Genomic DNA, 16,219 nt, shown 5'->3' with positions numbered 1-16,219 from the left:
TGGTTCGAGGACTTTCATGGTATTCGCAATATGCTAATAGATCGCTTTAACCCCCGTCCATCCACAGCAGTAAAGCTTCGCAGCAACCAAGCAGACAAGACTAGCAGCATAGCTAGCAATAGTAAACACAATCAAGCCCCAGAACTCGCCTCCGCACTGCGTCAGGATTTGGCCGGCGATTGGAATGCCCGTCAGAGTGCTGTGAATGAGAATGAGAATGGGAATGGATATCAGCTGGCCGTGTCTGCAGCCACACGGGGAGAAAACGATATATATAGGCATGGCATACCTTATACTGACAATAGCGTAAGCAGTCGCGTAGTACCGCCCATAAGCCTCCAGCTTGCAAAGCTGGCCGATGCACACGGGCGCCAGACTGACATTGCTCCCGCTCGCGAACCCAAACAGCAGGGCGAAAACGGTTGTTACGGGCTTGCTGGACTGGGCGGGCATCCACAGGCATGCGGTGAATAGCAGACAGCCGGAGATGGTGATGATGAAGGTGTTGAATCGCCCGATGCGGTCGGCGCAGTAGCCGGGGATCCAGCGGCCGAAGATCGCACCGGCGTTGATCAGGGAGAGGAGGAGGAAGGAGAATTGCGCGGGCATGCCGTGGGACAATGCGTACGATGTCAGGTAGGTGATTGGGACGAAGAGACCCCATTCCATGAAGAACATGCCCATGCTTGCGAGTAGGAGTCCTGTGTTGCGAAAGACGGAGATGTCCGGGAGGATGGCCCTGGCTGAGGTGTTGGACTTGGGGGGGAACCGGGGCCTGATGAGCAGGACCGCGGCGATCAAGGTAACCAGATCGACGAGAGCGATTACACGCGTGGCCCAGGCGAACCCGACTTTCGAGATCACATTCTGGAAAAGCAGGGGGAAGATGACGCCGCCAAAGGAGGCGCCGGACGAAGCAATGCCGGTTGCCAGGCCTCGTCGCTGGTTGAAATAGTGCGCGACAATGGAGATTGCAGGGTTGAAGGTGAGAGACAGGCTGATTCCACCGACAATGCCAAAAACGACCATGAAGTGCCAGTATAGGGTGCAGAAACCAAGAAGGACCAGATATAGGACTGTCCCAGTCCCTCCGCAGATGATCAGGATCCGCGGGCCCTTTGCGTCGAATATAGGGCCAACTTGGATTCCACAGAAGAAGGCCAGGAAGGAGTAGACGCCAAAGATCCAGGCAACTTTGCCCGAGGAGAGTTGCTGCAGCTCGTTCTCTTCGAGATATGCCTGGAATATTCCCAGGCTGTTCATCAAACCCATGGTGCCGAAGCAGGCCATCCAGCTCCCCAGGACGACACTCCACGCGGCCAGCCCGCCTTCTGGATAGGATATCTGGCTGGCATTGTTTCTCTCTGGACTGCCTTTCTCTTGGGTCTGCAATGAATGATCCTCTCGCTCCAAGCGTAACACTGGTTCATCTGCTGCAGACATTCCGGTAGAGACAATGGAAACGGAACAATTTGTCTTTTGACTTTTTTGTTGCAAGAGATAAAAGTGTGGAATGGATATGAAAAGGCTAATGGTAGTGGTTCAGCTGTCGGACTGTCCGACAAGGATTGTTTCAATTCACGACTCCGGCCACGAAAACAGGGTATATACATTGAGCCTTGCAATGACAGTCTGGATCATCGTCTGGATCTTCCTCGCAGAGGGAAACTTGCTACTAAACGAATCCAACAGCTCCACCGCCAGCTCCAAGCCCGCGATCGCCCTGCTCTGGTCCATTACCAACGCAAGACGACTCTCGTCTGCTAGGGCAGCAGTAGAGGTATACATAAGAGACAGCGCAGAGTTGAAGACAGCCACGAGATTGAGCCAGTTGTAAGCAAACCGGCGCTGGCGGTGGAGGTTGATTGCCTGCCGAATCGCCATGTCGGATGCTTCTGCGAGGATTTTCATCTTGGAGACGTCGAGCACGGGGCTTAGAGGCGACGGCCGGTAGAGCATGATAACGTGGGTGTAGTAGTTCAGGTCGAACCAGCTGGTGCAGAGATGGGGCACTTTGGACTGGAGATCGGGCAGGGGGAATGGCATGCTCCGGCGCCACTCGACAAGGCGTTTGTGGAGCTGCTGGATGATTTGGTCTCTTGCTTCGAAGCTTTGGCGCTCACTGACATACTTTGTGGCGTGGATCTTGCTGCCAATGTCGCTTGCGATCTTGCGCAGGGCGAGGATGTGCAATGGGACGGCCATGGTCGATGGCTCGAGATTGCTGGCGGGGGTGATTGCGTCGCGGTTTATGTTTTTATCGTCGGCATCGGCAAATGGCTAAAAGATTTAGTACTGAGCTTCAATAGTATAGGTATTAAGGTAGAGACATGCCTCGACTGTGATGTCGTCGTCCTGGATAGCAAAGGGTCGCCCCAAGGCCAATGACACGACACTGCGAGTATTAATTGTGTCCGTTCCCACGTAAAGGGTTGCAATTACCGATCCATCATATACAGAGAGAAGAATATCCGCTTCTGCTGCTCAGCGACGTCGACTGCCAGAGTCTGGTATACTTCGTCGGTGTGCAGGCCCATCCCCGTTGCCATGCGAGCAGCGACGCCCACCAAGAACCACGTATCTATTTAGATTAGACAAAGAGGTGGGAATTACCAGAGTCACATAGTCACATACTGGGCCCAATTTTGTTAAAGAAGGAATAAGAAACCTGCAGCATCAAAACCTCTAGGCCGGCCTTATATTCGAGTTCATTAGCCGTAATCATATCAGGAATAGAGACCACCCACCAAGTCGCCGCACCCCATTGCCGGCTCAAAGTAAGCCATGGCCTTGTTGAAGAGCCGCACGGGCTCGGTCTCATCTGTCAAAGAGACGGAGCAATACGTCGTCGACCCAATCGCCAGAATCATCCATACCCTGAACTGCCACAGCGGAGACTGGGCCAGGGGATCCAGCGGATCAGCAAAGATCCTCCAGAGGACCTCTTCAACGTCCGTCTTGCGGATTATTGGATACAGGGTGTGTGAGTGTGCAAAGTAGAATTCCAAGAGGTGGCTGATATGTCCCGGCTCCAGCAAGGCCAGCTCCATTGCATCTGCATCTGCATCTGCATCTGCCTGTTCAACAGGCGGGTTCCCGCTCCCGAATAGCGAATGCGAATTCAGGGGCAGTGGACTGCTGAATGAAGTGTTCATCTCGAAAAAAATCGGATTGATATCCAACACGGGGTCCATATCGCAGTCTGGATCTTGTCGGAATTCGTCGCCGTCGCCGCTGTTCTCTCCAGCAAAGACAAAGCCATCTTGGTCTGGGGATAACCGGCGAAGAACAGTCTGGGTGAGTTTGGCAAAGGAGAGGCCCGACGAGGAACCGAGATAGCGCTCTGCAGCTGCCTCCAGTGACAGCAGTCGCAGCTCTTCTGACAGATTGTCCGGCTTCTGCCTGGGAAGAGGGTCGATGTTGGGCATCGCCATGTCCGGGGGAGGCGAGTTGTTTGCGACAAACACAGAATCTCCCAGCGATCCCCGGACATCAACAGCACTCTGGTCCCAGGTATGCGACACCGGGTCGTTTTGTGAATCTTGGGGTGTCAGCGAAGACGCGAGCTGTTGCTCCAGCTCTTTGACTCGGCGCTCCAGACCGCGCACATAGCTGCGGTCATTATATTAGCACGAGCTACGGTACATCAGTAGCCAAGGCTGAACTTACGCGACTGGATAAGATGCTACCGGCGCCTCCTCGTCGAGGAAGCTGCACGAGACATTGGCACGTTTACAGGCATGACACTGGGGCAGGGTCTTGTCGCAGCGCTTTTTCCTGCGGTAGCATCGCTTGCAGGAGTTTTCTGCCCTGGCAGTGAGTTCCGGCATTATTACTCTGAAAGAAACAAACAAGGTGTATGGGATGGGGAGATATAGAGAGTGTTATCTGGTGAAGACATCCAGCTATCAACGTGAAGGAATACACCCCACACTTTGACCCCCAAATGCGGGGAATGAGCTGCTAACTGCCAATCGGAATGAAGGGCATTATCTTTTACAAGTCTTATCTGTTGTTAAACCAGTACTCCGTACACGTTGGTGCAGCCAGCGGTACGTCTCTAGTAATCTGTCCTGGTGGATGATGATCCCCACATGCTGGGTTTGAAGTCGATGGCCAGGATAACACACTACTCAGGAAAGTTCATGTAACTAATCCATGAACAGATGTAGAAAAGACCTCCAACTTTTCAAAGAACAATAAATCATGAGCGTCCTGATCTTGCACTTGGTGACTTGGTGACTTCGGCATTGCCGCTGTCGGACAGTCCGACATGCAACAAATGCAAATAAATACCTACAAACGTATACATTTCCAACATCCAACCCAATATCAATTATCAAGTTACAGCTCAGAATGTCTCCAAACGGCCAATCATTCCTTCTCGACCCCGAGAAGCGCGCAGGCCCAACCCGGTACTCCCACGCCCGCGTCGTGCAGCCCTCGACGTACCACACAATCTACGTCTCCGGAATCGCCGCAGTCAGCCCTGATGGAACCTACGAAGGGGTTACTGAGAACACAGACGGCACATTCACGATCGACGTGCGGCAGCAGACAGCTGCTATTCTGCGCAGGGTCGACAGCATCATCCAGGGTGCGTCCGGTGGGAAGGCCAATCTCTGCAACATCGTCGACGCAACCGTCTATATCCTGGACATGAAGACCCAGTATGCGGCCATGAATGAGGAGTGGAATAAGGTCTGGTCGGACCGCGCGAGCGCGCCTAGTCGGGCGACGATTGGAGTGAGAGAACTGCCTGATCCGCGCTTTGCAGTAGAGATTAAGGCGACTGCGGTTTTTGACAGTTAGGGCTGGATCGAGGAGGAGGGGGAGGAGTCGGTCTCTCCGACATAAATACTTCAGCTTTGATCTTAACAACCAACACCTGTCATAAAACTTTGTTATTATCACTATGTCGTACAATCCCACTTCCATCCAGTACTATGAACTCGACAACTCCACCTTCCAGAATGGCGACTCTCTCTCTCTCCGCCTGGCGTATCGCGAGTTCAACGTAGATAGCAAGAAAACAGCACTCATCCCAACATGCTTCCGCGGACGCATCAACACTACACTGAACTTCGTCACTGGGGCACTCCGCGACTATCGAGTTATCGTGGTAGCCCTCCTCGGCAACGGCGAGTCCTCGAGTCCCTCAAACATGGCCAATTTCCCCTCGACCCTCGATTACCAGGACTGCGTCAGGGCCCAGCACAGATTAATCACAGAGCACCTCGGCATTCCAGCGCTGGATGTCATCGTTGGCTTTTCCATGGGCGGACAGTGTGCATATCATTGGGCCGCGATGTACCCGGAGATGGTCCAACGCGCTGTGGTGATATGCTCATCTGCGAGAACCAGTCTGCATAACCGTCAGTTTCTGGAGGGCCCCAAGGCTGCTCTTGTCCATTCCGTTGATTACAATAGCTCTTCTTCTATTCGAAATGGACAGCCGCCCCTCCGCGGTCTGCATGCATTTGGGAGAGCGTATTCCGCCTGGCTGACCAGCGCCGAATGGTTCGAGGAGCGGCTTTTCGAGAAACAGGGGTTCAACTCTCTGACGGAATGGGCTGAAGTTGTAGGTGGGAAGAATTACGAGGACTGGCATCCTGACGATCTGTTGGCTCTGCTGGGGATGTGGCAGCGGTCGGACATTGGCAGGGGGGTGACGCTTGAAAGTGCACTACGCAGGCTGAAGGCAAGGATTCTGCTTATGCCTTGTCGCACGGATCAGTACTTCAAGTGGGAGGCCAGTAAGAAGGAGGCTGAGTTTCTGCAGTATGGAGAACTGGCGGTGATTCCTTCGGTCTGGGGTCATATTGCCGGAGGAGGCAGCAATGACGAAGATAATGAGTGGATGGACAGGCAGATCAGGCTGTTTCTGAGTAAATAGGGCTATACACAAGGCTACCCGGCTAGACAGCTCAATATTGCTGAAGATACATATCAGCTTCGGACTGTCCGACACCCCGGCACTTAGTCTCGATAGACAAGAGGCACTGGGGGGTTGTCAACCATGTGAATTCCAGTGTTGCATTGTGGTATAAATCTCAGACTCGTTCTCAACTGCAACCTCCAACAGCAAGATCAGCAATCAAAATGATCAAGACAAACTTCAACCTGGACGAGCATTTGGCTCTCTTGGGCGTAGTCCCACGAAGCTACTTCCTGGGACTGATTCCCCTATTTCTCTACCTCATCTACAAGGTGGCCCTTGCAACCGACATCCCCCATATCAAAGGACTGCCCGAAATCCCAGGCGCAATTCCAGTCTTCGGCCACCTGCTGAAGCTCGGCGACGACCACGCAAGCGTCTGCGAGGGCTGGTGGAGGCAGTACGGCCACTCAGTCTTCCAGATCAAACTCGGCAACACTCGCGCAGTGGTCGTCAACTCCTTCGAAGACTGCCGCAAGATGCTCCTGGCCCACCAAAACGCCGTCATCGACCGACCAAAGCTCTACACCTTCCACGGCGTCGTAAGCAGCACACAGGGGTTCACAATCGGCTCCTCGCCCTGGGACGACTCGTGCAAGAAAAAGCGCAAGGCATCAGGCACCGCCCTGGGGAGACCAGCCCTGCGCAACTACCACCCAATGTTCGATCTGGAGAGCTACTGCATTGTTCGCGACATGCACCGCGATAGCTCGAACGGGGCGATCGAGCTGAATGTCAGGCCTTATATCCAGCGGTATGCGCTGAACACGACCCTGACGCTGTGCTATGGGATCCGCATGGACGCCGTGTATGACGACCTCCTGCGCGAGATCTTACATGTTGGCTCGGCGATCTCGCTTCTGCGCAGTGCGTCGGAGAATCTCCAGGACTATATCCCTGTCCTGCGCTACCTCCCGAATAACGAGAAGAATGCACGGTCGAAGGAGCTGCGCGAGCGCCGCGACGCATACCTCAACCTGTTGCTAGATAAAGTCCGCGAGATGATCAAGAAGGGCACCGATAAGCCATGCATTTCAGCGGCCATTCTGAAGGACGAAGAGACAAAGCTCACAGGGGTCGAGGTCTCCTCAATCTGTTTGTCTCTGGTGTCTGGAGGATTCGAAACTATCCCCGGTACATTGACTTCTGCTCTTGGGTCATTGTCTACTCCTGAGGGCCAGGTCTGGCAGGACCGTGCCTACGAGGATATCAAGCGGCATTACCCTGACATACGCGATGCTTGGACCAGCGCTGTTAGTGAGGAGAAAGTCCCCTATATCAATGCCATCATCAAGGAGGCCGGCCGGTACTACACAGTCAGCGCGATGAGCCTGCCTCGCAAGACCGTGACGGAGGTGAACTGGAACGGGGCAATAATCCCGCCAAAGACAATGATTCTCATTAACGCCCAAGCTGGAAACCATGGTACGTTATACAAGCCCCCTACCCCCGGGGCTGCCCCGGCTGACTTGAGTTATAGATGTGGATCACTTCGGCCCCAACGGCGGAAAATTCGACCCTGAGCGCTGGCTCAAATCTCTAACCCCGCCAGTAGAGCGAGAAGTAACCAGTCTCCCGCATCTGAGCTTTGGCGCAGGCTCGCGCGCCTGTTCTGGGCAGTACATTGCGTCCCGGCTGCTCTACGCCGCGCTGCTTCGGCTCCTTTCGACGTACAAGATTGTCGCGAGCGAGGACGCGCCTCCGAACACGGACTATGTCGATTACAACCAGTTTAAAACAGCTCTGGTTGCTATTCCGAGAGACTTTAAGGTCCGGTTGGTTCCTAGGGATGATGCGGTGGCTGCGGAGTGTTTGAGTAAGGCGGAGGGGAGGACTAGGGAGCATTACAAGGAGTGATTCCAGGCTTTAGGAAGCAGGATACTATAGCAGTTCCATGTACCTTGGTACATAGCACTTGGGTGGTCTGTTCTAGAGTGAGAGTTGGGGTTATCGTGGCTGTTGTGGCTGTTCGGGGGGTCCGACAGGCCTACCGATTTCTCCGCTCTGGTACGAGATGATAAATATTGTTGACTCCTTGTCGTTGGTACTTAGTAGTTACTGCTTTTCGAACAATCAAAATGTCTCTTGACGCTCTCGGGCTGTTCAATGTCAAAGACCGCGTTGCGCTGGTCACCGGCGGAAGCAGTGGCATTGGGCTCATGATCTCTAGGGTACGAATCCCGATAACCCGAGGACCCAGCAGCACAATTTAACACTTTACGACGTTACAGGGCCTGGTATCAAACGGGGCAAAAGTATATCTCGTCGCTCTCCCCAGCGACCCCATAGCAGAAACCATCCGCGAGCTGAACGAGTTAGGACGAGACGCTGGTGGAAGCGCAGAAGGGTAAGCAAGCAAACGCTCACACCGTAGCAACCCAGCGACTCAAATCCCTAATAATCCAGAATCGCCTGCGATGTCTCATCCAAAGACGCAATACAACACCTCGCCGAAACGATATCGTCCAAAGAAACAGCACTAGACATGCTCATCTCCAACGCCGGAATCCGGCGAGATCCCTCTCTCCCATGCAACGTCCTCACGGCGCCATTGACAGAGCTCCAGGCCTCAATGTGGTCCATCGACAGCAAGGACTGGGAGGATACGTTCCGGGTGAACACGACCGCGCACTATTTCCTCAGCGTCGCTTTTCTCCCGCTCCTCGCTGCGGCTGCGGATAGAAACATCGACAAAAGAAAAGGCCGTGAGGAAGGCCGTGGAGTCATGGTAGTGACGAGCTCTTGCGCGAGCATGCACAATGCCACGAATGTAGATTTGACCAGCTATGCGGCGAGCAAGGCTGCTACTGATCATCTGGTCAGGTTGTTGGCGGCCAAGTATAGCCGGTTCTATGTGCGCGTTGTAGGGATCAATCCCGGCTGTACGTTTTCATTCTTACCGTCTGGTCTTTTTTACAATACTAACACGCCTTTTTGCCTTTGTATAGTCGTTCCCAGCAACATGAACCCTGTCGGCGCGGAGGGAAATATCTTCAGCTCGTTGTTCGACAAGGTCCCGGCTCGGCGAGCAGGAAATGCTGAGGATATTGCTGGGACGGTGTTGTATCTCGTTAGCAAGGCTGGGGTGAGTCGGGTATCCGGACACGGCACTAATTCAGGAGCTTAATACTGATTGCATCATCCACCGAACAGGCATATGTCGACGGAATCTCGCTTTGCGTTGATGGCGGCCGCATCCTGTTGGCGAATGGACAGGAATGAGAGAGAAGGAGAAGACTTCGTATTGTGCATAGTGTTAAACCAAGAAAGCCAGCTCCTCTGCCGATAAAAGTCCGTGTATGATGCGCCGTCAGGCTCTGTTCTATTACGCCGAGTTACATACAGTAAAGTACTTTGGACCCGTACCGGGTAGTCAGAATGTAGTATAATACGTAGCCAGCATTCGGGGTCGCCGTCGAGGAGGCTGGATTTCGCTGATGGAGGGTTGGGGCTGAGAGTCGAGGCCCGGTGCGATCCCTGCACTGCAGGAAGCACAGAGTCAGCAAGATAATGAGATGCTAATGAGATGCGCACGATGATGCCGATCTGGGAGTCACCGGATCGATGCGTTGGCAGAAACGAACAGAGTCCTGATTCCGGAGTAAACCCCAGCCGTGATAATGGGGCTGCTATACCTACCCTCTATAATAAGGGGCTTTATTGTCATGCACTTGACGGATGACATTGCTACATTCTCACCTAGCTAGGCCCTGTCGGTCCTCGTGTTTTATATTTATCATGCATTCCTCGTGTCTGCCCTAGGATTTCGTCAGTTGATGTTTGCCATAAGATCTTCACTTAAGGCGTCAATGCGCTGCGGGCGCTTCTATAACAACAAGCATGTTTACCATTTTAAGTTGGTCAGATGAAATTAAAAAATGTTCCATTATTATATTACAAACGTATCTTCCTTGAACCTGGAAAACCAGCCTATGAACTTTCAGGGAAGCGCCGTTGCCAGCCAACAACAGCCGGCTGCATAGCGCCCAAGAACATCGACGAGTAGTCAGTCGGGGGAACACCCTTCCTGTCGCCCACATTGTAAAGCTTCAGGTTGCGCACAATAGTCGCAACAATCACTCCCAGATTGACGTAGGCGAACTTCTCTCCGATACACCGGTGTCGGCCTCCACCAAACGGGAGATACGGGTTGTTCGTGCCCTTTGACACCGCACCATAGCCGTAGTCAATTAGCTCTCCGCCTTCCTCTTCTTCTTCCTTGTCGGCCTGTCGGTTGTCCCAGCGGTGTGGGTTCCAGACACTCGCGTTGGGGAAGTACTCGTCGCTGAGCGCTGTCGCACCGGGGGAGGCCAGGAGGACATGGCTGGCCGGGACAACGTAGGATGTGCCGGGAACTGGCATTGGGTTTTTCACCTTGCGCAGAATGGAGTGGATCGACAGGTGGACTCGGAGTGTTTCTTTGATGACGCTCTTGTGAAATGGAAGAAGGTCAAGGTCTTTGTACTGTAGGGGCTCAAATTGGCCACGGCTGTCGTGTTTGAGATTGTCGAGCTGTTCCTGATAGAGTTCTTCGAGAACCCCAGGCTCGGATGCCAGCCTGAGCAGGACCCATGCACTTATCGAGGACGATGAGTGTTGGCCGGCCATGAGAAGAGTAATCATCATGTGGGCTATCTCCTTGTCTGGTACGGGAGTACCATTCTTGTACGTGGAGTTCATGAGATTCCAAAGCATATCTGGCGTTTGGGGTTCGGTTTTCTTGCGCCGGTCGTTGATGATATCCATGTAGGTTGCTCGTAACTGAGCATGAGCAATGTCACGTTTGCGGTTCTGCGGAAGCGGTGCCCATGGGAGGATGAAGTTGATTGGAGTAAAGCCCTGTTCGAGGTCGTGGAAGAGGTCGGCAAACCCAGTGGTGAGCTTCTTACGGACCTCCTCCCCTTGCAGTGCGCTCCCAGCAGTAAAGATCGTAAGCTCAGCCATGGCCGCTGGTGCATCAAGTACTCCCGAGTTTCCCTTGAACCGCGGAGACGTCTTAAGGTAGTCCAAAACCTCCGCTTCAATCAATTGGACGTGCGATTCGAGTGCGCTTTGCGTGAGCCCGAACTTGATGAACTTCTTCTGCTCCATGAGCTTGGAATTGGGGCAATCGTAGACCACGTCAGATCCAAAAACAGGAGTTGTGAGTGGTCCATAGACCTCCTCCGCGTTGACATCCTTGAGTTTTCCGTTGAGAATGAAGTCGTTGCCCTTGATGCCTAAATACACCGTTGTCTTCTTTCCGAGCATCACGAAGGTGAATATGTCGCCGTACTAGTCATCGTCATTAGCTATGCTCATTTTCGATGATTGTAAACAATTACCTTTTCTCTGCAAGAGAAGAAGAATTCGTAAGGGTTCATTCCGTAAGTGATGGTACTGCCCACGAATGGGAGCCAGTGAAAGACCATTGGAGGCTCATTCTTGTTGTGGAAGAGGATCTGACGAGCGACATTCAAGAGAATTGTGACAACTACGCCCACAAGGGCGTAGGCACTGAACAGAATTGGCGAGATCATACTGAAGGCTGCTCAAGAGTGCATAGAGAGAATGGGGGGAAGACGAGACCGAAGAGATAACAGATGGGGCGCAATAAGTAATCTGGCCATGGTGATTGATGGAGCCCCTAGGTCAACTCAGGCCCTCTGGCATGCATTTACTGCAGCCTGGAAAGTTCTTTTTGGCAGTGTCTCAAGCAACTGCTGGTGAGGCTTACACCCCTTGGCGGGCCGGGAAGCTGCTCTCCCGAGTCAGCCCATGCGAACGGATGCTTAAGCAATCTCGAAACTACGGGGTCGGACGATGCCAAACTTTTGGAAGCATTGGATCGCTCTGCACAGCCCCTGGGGAAGCATTCTGGAGAGCGACTCTAAGAAACTGTGGACGAAGACCTATCTCTTGGACAAAAGGCACCATGGAGGCATTTCGTCGTCTTCAGGATTAACCTCATCATGGCTCTCCCCTTTTCGAATAGATAGAACGTTGAAGTATCCCTTGGCTGTCACATTGGATGAAACACAATGGACAACCATGGATAACCATGGACATTGGACAATCAATTGATGGAAAAGTGAAGCAGAGAGAAAACAGTGATATCCGCGGAGCCCGACGATTTGGTGCCTGAGGCATATTTCCAGCCTGAGGCCAACATCGCGATCTCGTATTCCGAAAGAGGATTAGTGGGGGACCAAGAACGCCACTGCAGTCACACACTGCATCTCACACTGACTCACCTTGACTCATTGCTCGGTCGCCTTCCGGGGCCTGTCTACGGAGTATATGTAGTTTCGTGGCTGGAGTGCCATGTTTTAGTGCCAGAAGCTATCGTTCATATTGCCTTACCTAATCAATTCAACCTGAGTGCGTCGTTGTGCATAGAGCTCGTCTATACAGATCTTCCCCGCTAAACTTGTTACGACACAAATACACAATGTCGGGCGGTCCGATAACTTCCACCCCCAATGCCAGCAACAGTGTTGGCCAGCGTCCAATCTCTCGGACGGAGAGCTCAAATCCGAGGGAATTTCAGCTCAACCAACTAAGGCGGCGCTTTCGTCCTACTGAAAGCACTGGTGAGTCTGGTGTCACATTGTCCTTCGGGCTGGTTCCCTCAGATCCAGACTTTCCCTTCGACCTGGACAGGTTAGATTGCGCTCTATATGTACCCTCAACGTATCCCGGGCAGGGACGACCCTCCCTGAAAGTTGCCAACCCTGAAATCGGAGCCGCATTCCAGGAAAATGTGTCCAGGGGATTTGACGACATCGTTAATAGTTCAGTGAGAATGGGCGGGCGTGGAACCCTTCTCAACTGGATCAATACGCTGGACCGACATCTGGAGCGGCTCCTTACTACCACTGAGCNTGGGCCAACTCTCAAGTTTGTACAGAACGCCAAGAAGGAAGAGGCTGTTAGCGAGCCCCTGGTGAACAATCTGAGTTCACTATCATTGACGCAAGAATCTAAACCTAAGAGTGTGGTAACCCCACCAGTGGTTGAGGCCCGTCCGGTTTATACGGCTGAAGAGCGGGCCCAGGCAGAGAAGCGGAGAGCAGTCGAAACAAAGCAGCTTGAAGCTCGCCTTGGGAGATTGCCGCTGTTCCAGAAAGCCAGAGATGGCTCTTTTTTCATCATACCTATCCAGCCCACAAAGGTTGACCGTCTTCCAATTGCCCTTCGGGCAGTCAAAAAAGTCAGACTTTCAGTCCCCGCACTATATCCCCTCGAGCCTAGTTCCGTTGAGCTTCAAGGGGTTCGTGGGTCCGAGGCGCATTCCGTTGAAGTTGGTTTCTCGCAATGGACCAAGGACCATTCTCAGCTAAACCTGGTATCTCAAGTCAACTACCTAGCCAGTAATATCCATAACTTTGCGAAGACGGTCGTCAAGCACCCCGAGCCGCAGCAGCCCGAGCCCGAGCCCGAGCCCGAGCCTGAGTTGGAAATGCCAGAAGAACCACGGCCCATGAAAACTGTGGACCATTCTATCATAGATGAAGATAAGCCTCATCTTCATGTTATTCAGCGGCCTCCAGAATGGACTGTCGGTGATGGCACAAGTGGTAGCGATGAGACCGATATTTCTACGACTGATGACGACGACTATTCAGATGACGAAGAGGACGGTGGTGCGCCAGTACCAGATATGCCAGAGCCAACAACTGAGTACGGTGTTGCTCTATCCTTCCCATTCCTGGAACTCTATGGAATCGAACTTCTTGAACTTGTTGGTCTCTACATTACGATCAAGTGTGACCGATGCAAAGAACAGTTGGATGTGAGGAATATACCTCAGACCAAAGACAGCAGTGGCACGCTGTCTCCGAAGGTGGAGGTCTGCAAGAAATGTTCAAACTCAATGAGTATTGGTAGGTATCTTCTATTCCTATTATAATTGCGTCATCGACTCATTCTTTAAGGATTTCGTCGGTTGTTGATACATCAAAACTCTACGCGTGCGGGATATCTGGACCTGGACGGCTGTACAGTTGTGGATCTTCTCCCTAGGTATGTAACCTATGATTTTTTGTTCTATAATCTGCTTACGCCTCCCTTTAGTGGGTTCATCCCAACATGTGCAGAGTGTTCAACTCCTTTCCCCGGGCCCGGAATAGTCGCAGTTCGCGCAGAAAGCGCCATGGCCAACTGCCGCCAATGCCATCGTAAAATGGGTATGCACGACGTGTGTTCTATAGCTGATGTCGGTAACTGACTGTTGCAGTTTTCAAACTTCCTGAGGTGAAATTCCTCAGAGTAGGGTCTGCGGCGTGTAAGTTCTGGTCTTGGAAACAAAGTCAGGGCTCGAATACTAATATTTGCAGTCACATCCCGCGAGCGTGCCCCAACAAGGAAGAAAGTGCGTATATTAATATTCTCACAAAATATTGAAGCTGACAGGTTATCCTAGCCGAAGGAAATTCTTGGTATCGTAGCGGGCCAGGAATTACCCCGTCGCGGTCGATGCATGCACTATAGCAAAAGCTACCGCTGGTTCAGGTGCGTGTCTTCCTAACTATTCGTCTCAATCTTACTTACACCCAACAGATTCGGTTGTTGTGCTAAAGTCTTCCCCTGTGATAAGTATGACAACCCCTGCAGATTTGAATGTCCCACAGAACCTAACCAAGAGTACTAGATGTCACGACGCAGCTACGGACCATCCAAATGAGCACGCTAACCGCATGATCTGGTAAGTACTTAACAAACGTGGTGTATGGCCTGCCTAACGTATATAGTGGTTTCTGTTCTCGCGAGCAAATCTACCGCCCCGAAAACTGCGGGATTTGCCGGGCGTACCTGGTCGGGAAAGCAGGAAGCGGATTTTGGGAAGGAGGGAAGGGGACGAGAAATAGAGCCCTGATGAGTAGGAAAGGTATGTACCGCGAGCTCTGACCGTTTCGGTATGAAGGTGCTGATATAGTATTAGATCCGCGGAAATATAAAAGGCGCGGAGGGACGACGCCTAGGGGTGCGGGCTCGTCGAAGAAGAAGTAACTGGAAACAGTCATGGAGCGTCTAATCTCTCGTACACGCTGTAGTTTCTAGATTAGAGCGGAAATGAAAGGAGATTCTCCATGAAAGCCTACCGCAGTTCACTCCTGGTCTCTATCAATCAAAGTTAGATGGAGGTAAGTGAATGGCTCACAGAGGCTATGAAGTAGTGAAGCAGCAGATTTGTGAGATTTCTATACTGCAGATGGATTCGGCTCCTCCTCTTGGATGCAAGCACTGACTCTCTAGTGAGTTGTGCATCCAATAAAATACCAATTGTGAAGAAGATGCAATGGCTTCATTCACAACAGTAGGAGAGGACTTGCATATATACTCCATCCAGGTGTCTCATAACAAACCAAGGCGCCAGCCACACCAAACCGTGAAACAACATAACAGGTTAACAAGGGTATCAACGGCGGAAAGAACGAATTCCTACAAAAATGTCGTCCGACAAACCCTATGATGGACCTTTCATTGTCCATTCTACGCCTCCAAACGCCACAGAGCCTTACAAGGGATCTTCCCCCATCATCCATCCTACACAGCTGGAGCCATACAATGACGAACCCATTTATCTACCTGAGACCTCCACCTCCCCAGCAGAAGTCTCTCTGCAGCCGCCCTGTCAAGAAATCGACTTCCTCGGGATCTCCATCGGCATCTCTAGGGGAATCGAAGGCCTAAACTGCACAGAATGGACTGTCCTCCTAGACAGACTTGACACCGGTACCAACCCAGAGACCGAGTCCCCAAACGTCTGTCGAGCCTACACCATCGATTCAGGACCCAAGGACGGCTTCAACGAGGAATACAACAAGCACATACGCATCGACAAGCCTTTCCATTCTCTCGGCGCCAGCAACAACAACAGCAGCAGCAGCAGCAGCAGCAGCAGCAGTGCATACGAGATCTTGATCCCATGCGGGATACTACATAGGGATTTCCTGCCGTTGTTTGACAGAATCTTCTGGGTGACTCGCAGCGGGCCGAATAACTACTTCATCTTGAGGTTCTTGCGCATGCTGGGCGCGTACGGCCTGGTTTGTGAGGGTGATGTCCTGATGGCTCTTGAATATTTAGGTCTTGAGAAGAGGTATAATGCAATGGAGATTGAGTGTTTCAAGGGGCTCTTGACTGCGGAAGATTATAATTATGTTCTTGGGTTTACGGATTATCCTTTTGGCTATCAAGTGTTTTTTTGATGGTGACGGGGGATATTTTTGCTTCTGAGTGGAGCGGTTGAGATCTTTTCTTTTCTGACTTGGTCGTTAACAAATTGGACAAATTTAG

At 52.2% G+C, this 16,219-nt stretch overlaps 9 protein-coding genes across 9 annotated transcripts; 6 read left to right on the top strand and 3 right to left on the bottom strand.

The window, feature by feature from the left end:
• Positions 1-33: 33 nt before the first annotated feature.
• ASPSYDRAFT_53843 (MCT family MFS transporter) lies at positions 34-1,443 on the bottom strand (the record flags this gene model as incomplete). Its single annotated transcript, XM_040848749.1, has 2 exons — positions 34-199; positions 290-1,443. The coding sequence occupies 2 exons, from the start codon at positions 1,441-1,443 to the stop codon at positions 34-36; spliced, it is 1,320 nt and encodes a 439-aa protein (XP_040708129.1).
• ASPSYDRAFT_301670 (uncharacterized protein) lies at positions 1,377-3,884 on the bottom strand. The gene is made up of 6 exons (XM_040844748.1): positions 3,670-3,884; positions 2,748-3,612; positions 2,635-2,695; positions 2,443-2,581; positions 2,335-2,395; positions 1,377-2,280 (listed from the first exon to the last, which is right to left on the bottom strand). The coding sequence occupies exons 1-6, from the start codon at positions 3,828-3,830 to the stop codon at positions 1,579-1,581; spliced, it is 1,989 nt and encodes a 662-aa protein (XP_040708128.1). The 5' UTR covers positions 3,831-3,884; the 3' UTR covers positions 1,377-1,578.
• Positions 3,885-4,101: 217 nt separating this feature from the next.
• Positions 4,102-5,107, top strand: ASPSYDRAFT_39015 (RidA family protein). Its single transcript, XM_040845818.1, has one exon. It carries the CDS (start codon positions 4,357-4,359, stop codon positions 4,810-4,812), a length of 456 nt encoding a protein of 151 aa, XP_040708127.1. The 5' UTR covers positions 4,102-4,356; the 3' UTR covers positions 4,813-5,107.
• ASPSYDRAFT_301667 (uncharacterized protein) lies at positions 4,790-5,999 on the top strand. The gene has a single exon (XM_040844746.1). The coding sequence runs from the start codon at positions 4,916-4,918 to the stop codon at positions 5,894-5,896; it is 981 nt and encodes a 326-aa protein (XP_040708126.1). The 5' UTR covers positions 4,790-4,915; the 3' UTR covers positions 5,897-5,999.
• On the top strand, positions 5,779-7,795 carry ASPSYDRAFT_192584 (uncharacterized protein; the record flags this gene model as incomplete). The annotated part of the gene is made up of 2 exons (XM_040843662.1): positions 5,779-7,363; positions 7,413-7,795. The coding sequence occupies exons 1-2, from the start codon at positions 6,103-6,105 to the stop codon at positions 7,793-7,795; spliced, it is 1,644 nt and encodes a 547-aa protein (XP_040708125.1). The 5' UTR covers positions 5,779-6,102.
• Positions 7,796-8,016: 221 nt separating this feature from the next.
• Positions 8,017-9,160, top strand: ASPSYDRAFT_139264 (SDR family NAD(P)-dependent oxidoreductase; the record flags this gene model as incomplete). Its single annotated transcript, XM_040840930.1, has 5 exons — positions 8,017-8,109; positions 8,170-8,285; positions 8,345-8,820; positions 8,887-9,023; positions 9,092-9,160. 5 exons carry the CDS (start codon positions 8,017-8,019, stop codon positions 9,158-9,160), a joined length of 891 nt encoding a protein of 296 aa, XP_040708124.1.
• Positions 9,161-9,868: 708 nt separating this feature from the next.
• ASPSYDRAFT_140852 (cytochrome P450) lies at positions 9,869-11,457 on the bottom strand (the record flags this gene model as incomplete). Its single annotated transcript, XM_040841083.1, has 2 exons — positions 9,869-11,212; positions 11,263-11,457. The coding sequence occupies 2 exons, from the start codon at positions 11,455-11,457 to the stop codon at positions 9,869-9,871; spliced, it is 1,539 nt and encodes a 512-aa protein (XP_040708123.1).
• Positions 11,458-12,185: 728 nt separating this feature from the next.
• Positions 12,186-15,205, top strand: ASPSYDRAFT_301343 (uncharacterized protein). Its single transcript, XM_040844743.1, has 11 exons — positions 12,186-13,803; positions 13,855-13,942; positions 13,994-14,106; positions 14,157-14,204; positions 14,257-14,291; positions 14,343-14,431; positions 14,480-14,515; positions 14,571-14,624; positions 14,671-14,807; positions 14,862-15,063; positions 15,176-15,205. The coding sequence occupies exons 1-10, from the start codon at positions 12,369-12,371 to the stop codon at positions 14,927-14,929; spliced, it is 2,103 nt and encodes a 700-aa protein (XP_040708122.1). The 5' UTR covers positions 12,186-12,368; the 3' UTR covers positions 14,930-15,063; positions 15,176-15,205.
• A 164-nt stretch (positions 15,206-15,369) lies between these two features.
• Positions 15,370-16,131, top strand: ASPSYDRAFT_84333 (uncharacterized protein; the record flags this gene model as incomplete). Its single annotated transcript, XM_040851332.1, has 1 exon — positions 15,370-16,131. The coding sequence occupies one exon, from the start codon at positions 15,370-15,372 to the stop codon at positions 16,129-16,131; it is 762 nt and encodes a 253-aa protein (XP_040708121.1).
• Positions 16,132-16,219: the final 88 nt, after the last annotated feature.

The sequence above is a fragment of the Aspergillus sydowii genome (genome assembly GCF_001890705.1).
Source record: "Aspergillus sydowii CBS 593.65 unplaced genomic scaffold ASPSYscaffold_1, whole genome shotgun sequence".
Classification (NCBI taxonomy): domain Eukaryota; kingdom Fungi; phylum Ascomycota; class Eurotiomycetes; order Eurotiales; family Aspergillaceae; genus Aspergillus; species Aspergillus sydowii.
This window is presented reverse-complemented; position numbering and strand designations above follow the sequence as displayed.

Excerpts from the sequence above, each read along its gene's own strand:
- ASPSYDRAFT_301670 (XM_040844748.1), bottom strand. The coding sequence starts at position 3,830 with ATGCCGGAACTCACTGCCAGGGCAGAAAACTCCTGCAAGCGATGCTAC. Across the intron at positions 2,696-2,747 it reads CAATGGGGTGCGGCGACTTG|GCCGGCCTAGAGGTTTTGAT; the intron begins GTGGGTGGTCTC and ends CTCGAATATAAG. Across the intron at positions 2,396-2,442 it reads TCTCTGTATATGATGGATCG|TGTCGTGTCATTGGCCTTGG; the intron begins GTAATTGCAACC and ends TAATACTCGCAG.
- ASPSYDRAFT_39015 (XM_040845818.1), top strand. The coding sequence starts at position 4,357 with ATGTCTCCAAACGGCCAATCATTCCTTCTCGACCCCGAGAAGCGCGCA.
- ASPSYDRAFT_301667 (XM_040844746.1), top strand. The coding sequence starts at position 4,916 with ATGTCGTACAATCCCACTTCCATCCAGTACTATGAACTCGACAACTCC.